The 8,500-nt window shown below is 49.4% G+C and overlaps 1 protein-coding gene across 1 annotated transcript; it reads right to left on the bottom strand.

The window, feature by feature from the left end:
• Positions 1 to 1,273: 1,273 nt before the first annotated feature.
• LOC144729671 (uncharacterized) lies at positions 1,274 to 7,721 on the bottom strand. Its single transcript, XM_078610090.1, has 3 exons — positions 7,550 to 7,721; positions 3,183 to 3,383; positions 1,274 to 2,619 (listed from the first exon to the last, which is right to left on the bottom strand). Exons 1-3 carry the CDS (start codon positions 7,617 to 7,619, stop codon positions 2,174 to 2,176), a joined length of 717 nt encoding a protein of 238 aa, XP_078466216.1. The 5' UTR covers positions 7,620 to 7,721; the 3' UTR covers positions 1,274 to 2,173.
• Positions 7,722 to 8,500: the final 779 nt, after the last annotated feature.

Here is an 8,500-nt window from a genome sequence, read left to right on the forward strand (position 1 = left end):
AAAATAAAACATGCTTCAAATCGCTTTAAACTATTGTCATTGTAGTGCGTATTTAATGTGGCGCTGACACTCTGATGTTGTAGGAGTGTTATAACAACTAGTGTTATAACAATTCTATATTTATTTAAAGTTGCGCATTTTTATATGACGTCACATTTCTCCCCCCCCCCCCCGTCATCACACGTCGTCACAAATGTCTGACCCCCCCCCCCCCCCCAGGTGTGTTACGTCATTTATGGACGGCCCCTAAAGCATGTTTCTAAATGTGGAGGGAGGCGGCGAGATGTTAACTACCTCGCATGGTTTACAGGAGGTCGTGGGTTCGATCCCGACCCTAATGCGCGCTGTATATTTGGAGTTCGCGTGTTCTCCCCGTGGTCGCGTGGGCATTTTTTTCTGGGTCCTCCAACGAGAAGCTGAGGCCACGTGACTCTGGCACGTGGAACCGACCCCGAGTAAAATCGACCCGTAAACAGATCACACGTAATGCGTCAGTCATCTCTTTATTAAAGGCGTCTAAGTGGTTACATGCAATAGGCGACAGCGCGTGGCGTGTGTTTACAATGCACAATTCCCGTGTATGCGTGTGGGTTTGCGTGGATTCTACAAGTCACCGCAACAGGTGCTCAGATGCGTACCTGGTGTGGTGGGTAAACATCGCCACTGGGGAGACAAAGGTGGTCGGGTATCGTGCCGGCCTCAATACGTGCTCACTAACAGCACTTGTCCCGACAGTCTGTTGAGGCTAGACGGGCGATCCTTGTCTTTGTGGTATTGCGGGGAGTGTCGATGGGAACAGGTATTGTAGTGCATCGTGCACTCTGCTACGAACCCGGTGACCCGAAATTGATTCCCACTCACGGATGACATCAGCGGCGAATATTTGTACCGGTCCTGGCTGGACCTGCCCGAGGTCGACTCAACCATTGCAAAAGCATCAGGTGCGGTGTGTAAACATCAACAGTGAGGAGATAAAGACGGCCCGGCGTTTCGCTGGCCTTCATAGGTGCTTGCGAACATCACTTGCCGCAACAATCTGTTTAGGCTATAGGGGGGAGTGATCTTTATTATAGAATAAAACTTAAATAAGTGGCAGGTTATTTTTTTTATTTTTTGGTCGGTAAAATGTATGAAATGTCATCTGCAAACGTGTCTCTCTGTAACAATTGTGGGACCGGACACCTGAATATCATGACATTTGCATGAACCTGAGGAGAGCTTACGGATTTCTAGATCAACACTTGCACGTGTGACTTTTGAGACGAAACAAATGTTGATATATTTTTCTTTTATTTTGTTGCCTCTGACCGAATCAGCCTTGACACACGGGAAATGGGCACAATTGTAAACCACGCCACTGCCACACCCTTCAAAGGCTGAATAGATACTTAGTATATAAAAGATCATCAAAATCTATAATTCCAGGGTATCACCCACCACCTTGGTCGTATGTCCACATGTTCTTTGCCAAGCCCTGCATTTACCCCCCCACCCCCCCAGATCAACATCAACATCGCAAGTGGATTCGAAACGCCGGCCGTCATCAGTGGCGTTGCTTTCGGGTGTGCGGGGCGGTGCAACTGCGCAGAGACCCGCCGTGAGCCGGAGGGCCCAAGTGTCAACCACTCCACGCCACTGATCCGTCGTGTGTGCTTGCGTTCTCTCAGCGCTGCCTTCAAGTGTGCCGGAGCAAAACGAAGGCTGTGGCGCTCAGACTCGTGCATCAAAATCACAAAAGGTGGATTCGATTTCGTCGGGACGGGCGTTGGACACAGAAATTAGCGGAACAACAGACGTCAAGAAAATAACCCATCACTTGGTCATTGTGCTTATAGAGGTCAACAATCGATTCATAAACTCCGAGATCTCACGAGCGGTCTCGGCGGAACCTGACAAACTCAAATAATGAAACACATTTACAGGAGCTGCATGGACAAAGGGCTTCAGTTTAGGTAGAGCTCTCCGGGGCTGAGCTCCAAAAAATACTTCCACCCCACGAACCCCACCCCCCCCCCCCCAACTTCCTCTTGCTATCAGTGGGGTGGGTGGCATCCGTCGCTTAGGCAGCCCCAGTATATATTCCATGAGAAACGAAGCCCTGAATCGACTGTTAGCCTGGTCCACGAGAGCCGTGTTAGGGTTGAGTGGGTCACTGCTGGAACGGAAGAGATTCCTAGTTCCGGCCTCCATGCTGGGAGGAACCAGGCATTTTCCCTCTGGGATTTGCAGGCATTGGGCCCTTGGGATTCTCATGTCCTGGGCTCTTGGGAGACCCAGACCCTGGGCTTCGGGGAGACTCAGCCCCTGGGCTTCTGGGAGACTCAGACCCTGGGCTCTTGGGAGACTCATGATTCGAGCCCTTGCCCATCTTGGATTTCATGTCTTCAACCGATCTGCGATGTCTGCCACCTTGGCCTGGTCTGCCACCTTGGCCTGGCCTGTCACCCTTGGGGGGCTTTGGGGAGTCGTGATTGGGGCCTCCAGGGGGGGACAGCACGCCCTTGCATCGGCCGTAGATTTCGGCTGCCTTGGCCAGGATCTGCTCGCGGGTCACGTTGAGGATCTGCTGCACCTTGGCGATGATGTTGGGCACGTTGTAGGGCGGCTGACCGACGATGTCTGCGAGAGAAACCCGCGGGACACCATTCAGTGCAATGCACACGCGCAGAAGCGGTTATGCTGTTGCTGTTATTATTGTTGGCATGGGCGCTGTAAACAGCGCAAACCGTGGGGGGAGGTGGGGGGAATAAAAAAGTGCTAAGAGGCCGCCCTGGTGAAGCCAAAAGAGGCGTTAGGGTTCGAATTAGTGAGGACGGGTACTCGTGTCTTGTTGACTAGTTCGGGTAAGTGTCAATAGGAGGGCTAGTATTAATAGCGAGTTGGTTGGTTATAGTTATGACCAATGGGAGGGCTGGTACTAGTAGTTTTGTTGGCAAGTTGGTTAGGGTCTAGTGAAAGGCCTCGTATTAGTGGGTGGTTGGCTAGTTGGTTATGGTCAATAGAAGGCTTATTAATTTACGTTGGTTGGTTAGTTATCAAAGTTAGGGTCGGCGGGAGGGATAGTACGAATGTATAAGTAGCTAGCCGGTTATGGTTCGGGTCAGTGAGAGGGCTTGTTCAAAGTGTCTGGGTTGGTTAATTGTTTTTGTATGAGGAGGCGTGCCTTGCTGCCTTTGTCTCACCTGCAAAGGAGCAGTTGACGGGCTGCGCTGGGTTAGGAAAGTCGATGCCGCTGAGGTTGCACTTGCTGAAGAGGCCCACCACCCCCTCGACGCTCAGGGAGCCATTGAGGGACCTCTGCACCGCCTTGATCAGATCCTCCAGGGCCTCTCCCCCACGGCCGTGATCTCCTTTATCTCCGTGATCTTCTCCGCTGTGGTGGCCTGCAAGGCAGGCAGGGCACGGGACACGCGGGTTTATTCGTACGCCGATTACGATTCGCGGCCTTATCGTGGCCCCGCCGCCGTCACGTGGGAAGCTCGCAGCGAGTGCCGTCAAAATGGCGACCGAACGTTGACCGTCGACTTCCCGATCGGAAGAGCAACGTTTGAAGGGGCCACTGCGTGGAGGCGCTGTAGCCGAGGGGATAGGCCGCGGTAGATGTCCTATGAGCATCTTGCTACTACTGCATCTACTGCGTGGAGGTGCTGTAGCTGAAGAAATAGGCCACTCTACATTTGCTGTGAGCGTCTTGCTTCTACCGTACCTACTGGATGGAGGTACTGTAGCCGAGGGGATAGGCCACGAGGTGGATAATAGATTTTCAGTTTTGTTCATATTGGAAGGTCTTTCCGTAGGATTGTCCACTGTTAACCTGCCACAGCGTGGTATCTAATCTATCCACCCCAGTGGGATCATGGGTAAAGTAGATCTCCGACCAGGGTTGGAGCTTGCGTCTATGCATTTCTATGGAGATTATATTGTCGTGTTGGCGAGTTTCTGTCTCGTACCTGTACGCATGTACACACTATATACAACGTGCGGAGAGCGGTGGCGCAGTGGTTAGCGCACTGGGAAATGAGTGGCGAGGGGTCATGAGGGTGATGTTGAGCATCACGTCACCTCTTCTGTAAGGACGACTTGCCTACCAGTTAAATATATACATCCAGTAAAAACAGTATTCACGCAACTTAACCTTGCATATTTACAAAGTACAAATGCTCGGATATTTTTGTCACGGCATGTACAAAATGCCGATGAACGACTTGGAGGAATGGGGTCCGTACAGTAGACTAAAGTAGACACTGCAAGGTCGGACTAAATAGAGGAAGCTGCACGCACACGTGGGGCGGTGGCGCAGTGGTTAGCACCGCACTGCATTCCTAGCACATGCCTAGCCTCATTAACAAGCACAAAAAATGAACTCAACACATTCGTCAATAACGCTGTGTTGCGGCATTTATCATAATCCCCCCAAAAAAAATCGCAAATAGGTGACCTTTCGGACAATGGCCCTTTTTCACAGCGTTATAAAGAGGCTGGACAGACAGAGTGGCAGAGATGAGAGCCTTGTTAAAGGCTTATTAAAGATTCCTCCGATCTAAATAAAGATTCTGATTCTGGATGGAGAAAGAGCCAACACATTTCCCAAAGCGAGATTTTCTTTGGATAACTTGTGTGTCTGTGTTCAGGCACACACACAGGCTCACACATGAACTGTATTTAAACAGTCGTTTTGCGAACATTCATGGTATCATTAATTGTTTGTGACGGTCCTGAGTCTGCGTCTGGGTTTTTTTGTTGTTCAGTTTGATTAGGCTCTGAAATCCGGGAAAAGTGAGTTCAATTCCACGGCTAACAATATCAGCGGCGAGTCAATGTCCACCGACTGACCTTGCCATCCACGAATCACCGTGGCCCCGTCCTGTGCGGTGCTGGTGATGATGATGAAGATAGTTGCGGGTTCAGTGCTTAATTTCATCGGGAACAACCAGGATTGCTGTTCCAGGAATTATTTTCGGTTTTATCCCTAAACCTATTCACTGGGATTATGTGATTACAGGATGCAACGATGTAGGATTACTGTATGATGGATTTGCGTGGCTTGTAGGTCTACTCTAGTGGTAGTGCCTTACGCCAGTAATTCCTATTCCACGCGGGCCGAGGAGCGCCGTGGGGACATATCGGGTGAGAAATGAAATCCGTGGACTTAATTAATCTCGATGGGCTCAATCTGACATAGCATAAACTTTTGTGGCTTTGTACCAAATCTATCATGAGCTGCCTAAGGCGGGATTGGTAGGTAGGTCTGATAATAATGACGATGGCCAGGTGGATAAATGGAGTTGTATGGATGATGGTGATGTGGTGTTGATACATATATAGATGATGTATGGATGATGATTATGAAGGTGGTAAGTAGGTGTGTGGATGCTGTGACATTGATGGTGGTGATGGGTGATAGAGTGTATATGATGGCGTTGTATGGATGATGGTGGTGGTAGTAGTGGTGGTCGTTGATGGACGTAGAGATGTATTGATGATGAAGTGTTGGTGGTGGATAGGCGTGTAGTTGATGTAGAAGTCATGGTAGTGATTTATAGTGTATAGATGATGTATGGATGATAATGAGGTGATGAATAGGTTTATGCATACTGTTACAGTGATGGTGGTGGTAGTTGATCGATGTGTGGATGTTTGGATGACTATGAAGATGTGGGGTTGGTGGTGGTGGTTGAAAGGTGTATAGATGGTGGATTGGTGATGAATACGTGAATAGATGATAAAGGACACATTTTCTTAATAGCCTCTCCCCTTTACAAATAATTAAAATAATTATCTCATTACTCGTACATTCGTTGTTCATATAAGTGCATATTCTTGGACCATAATGTCACGCAATTGTATCCTTAGAATGATATCAGATATCATTCTGTGAATGCAATCGAAATACGATACCACCTATAATATCGACTTGGGATGTTATTGTTCTCTCTTGCTCTTTACAAATCACACGAGCCCCTTGAGCTTCGCACGATATCACATCACCCATTATTCACCTCGCCAACAACCACGAATGGCTCTGCCTATTTACCGTATTCTCCGGATAATGGCGCACTAACACCCTGGATTTTTTTTTTCAGCAAATGTCGGGGGCTTGTCTGCTAATGCGGTAGGTGTATGTTTGTCTGTCTGCGTGTGCGTTTTCTAATATTTGCAGAACTCTATAAATACCGGACACAAGTTTTTGGGGTGCATCTTACTTTCCCGAAGCGTCTTATAATCGGTAGAATACTATACGACCCGCGTGACACTCTTAAGGCCTATTAAACCCGATTAAATTGTTCAGCACTATTACGTCCCATTAAGCTCCATTAGTATACACAATCGAATTCTATTCATCCTAATTTCTAAAAGAGGTCGATTGTGCCCTCTGTATGTAGAACTTCTTTCGCACCGTACGTAGCCAACCGTGCGAATCACACCCAGAAATTGGTCCAGTCAGTGTCTCCTGCTCATATTGACGTCTCAAATGTCGACCCTGAGCCAGCCGCCGAGATCCCACGTTTCTATGCCGAGGCGTCAGTCTCGTCCGTGGGACCAGCACTGTTCAACTCTCACAACACGATGCGCCTTTGTTTTATCGACCCAGGAGGTATATTGATGATGATGATGATGGTGGGATGAACATCATTTAAGCTCACGATCGATCCACGAAACAATTCTCTCTCGCGTAGCCTTCCTAGACTGTCGGCGAAAGTGTAGCGAGCGAGCCGCTACGAACCCGGCCACCTGGCTTGAATTTTCCTTTCGCGGCTAACATTGGCGGAGATAAATAACAGAATAGCTGAACCGGTCCGGGGCCTCTCCTAGATCGACTCAGCCTCAAACGAGTTATCCGGTGCGATCTGCAAACATCGCCGCTAGGGAGACAAAGGCGGCCGGGCGTGGTTGCTGGCCACCCACCCTCTCGTCGTGTGCCCTGTCGACCCTTCCTGGGTGTTCCCCGTGAACAGCCCAAAACAGTCCGTCTTTGTATCTGGGTGTGCGTATGAGCGCGCGTGCGTGACTGTCGGTGACCCCAAGGCCGTATTTATCATATATATTGGGGGGGACACAATATTCACATATGCTCAAAATGTCCCCCCCCCCCCCCACCAATATATTGCTATAAAAATATAAAAAAGTAATAATAATTGCTATGCTATGTAAATAAAAAGAACAATTTGCTAAACCTTGGCCACACTAGCTGGACTTGTCTTCATATAAATCAATGCATAGATTGCTGTTTATATGATTGTGGTTATGGTTGTACTTTATTAATCCCTAATCTCGAACATTACATACAATGAAACAAGAAATGGTAAAAAGTAAAAACAGAGCAATATAATACAATACACTATTAGACATTATTATAAAAAATACATAAAAAGTCCATCCCAGGTGTTAGTGAATTTAAAAATATTTTAGGCAGGAAATGGCAGGAAATTCGTTTAAAAATTTAGATATTTTTTCTGGGTGGGGACCACTCCAGACCCCCTGTAAGATTTGGTCCCCCCCAATGTTGACTCCATGGCTACGGCCTTGGATGTGACCCCTTAGTCCTTACCGCCCGCCTTCGGAGGAGCGCAGGACGCGAGTCCACAGAGGAGCAGCAGAACGACGAACCCGCGCAGCATGGCAGCGGTCACTTGGCGCGAGTCTGCAGGAGGGCCACGTGCGATGTACAGCTGAGCGGCAAGCACTGGACGGTGGAGCTGACGTTGCTTGAGTAGCGCTACACCGCGTGCCCCCTACTTATATACACACGCTAGGGGCGAGGGGTTGGCGAGTGGGCTGGGTTGATGACTTAATGGTCGACGTTGTACGGGGAGTTCGTATTACGAAATGCGGGTGGGGTGGGGTAAGGTGAAGACAGGTGCTGGTAGCGATGATGATGATGGTGGTGGTGTGGGGTAGAAGGGAGGAGAGGGAGAGAGAGAGAGAGGTGGGGAGGGGGGTTATTGGTGTTGAAACCAGCTACGGCCAACGTTGATTGACGGAACAGCGACGGGCGCTCGGAATGACGGCGATGAGGAAGGAACAAACGGCGGAGCAAACGCGCGGCCACGGCTGAGCTGACTCTGTCGTTGTTGCCAACTGGACAAAGGGGGGAATCAAATGGTGCGCTCTATGGGGACGGTGCACCGCGCGCACACAGAGCAAACAACGAGGATAATGCAGGGGGCACGGGGGGGGGAGCGGGGATGAAACAGGCGCAGTGACAGCATCCCGTGAGGAGTGGGTGGGCATCAGTTACGTTGCGCGGAACAGCACAAGCAAGAGAGAGAGTGTTCTTTCCATCAGCGACCATCACGACTGTGGTTGTTGGACGTTCATTGAAACGATTCCTCTTCGATGTTGGTGTCGGGGGGTCGGCAAATTGCAACTCTGGAGCAGCGTGCGGCTCTTTAAGGGGCTGCTCCGTGACGTCGTTTATTAAGGACAGCCACCGTCTCGCATTCACCACCACGTGGCATTGCGGCTGTTGAAATATTGAGGGTTTTTTTTAAAGGAATTC

The sequence above is a fragment of the Lampetra planeri genome, chromosome 33, assembly GCF_965212315.1.
Source record: "Lampetra planeri chromosome 33, kcLamPlan1.2.h2, whole genome shotgun sequence".
Lineage (NCBI taxonomy): Eukaryota > Metazoa > Chordata > Hyperoartia > Petromyzontiformes > Petromyzontidae > Lampetra > Lampetra planeri.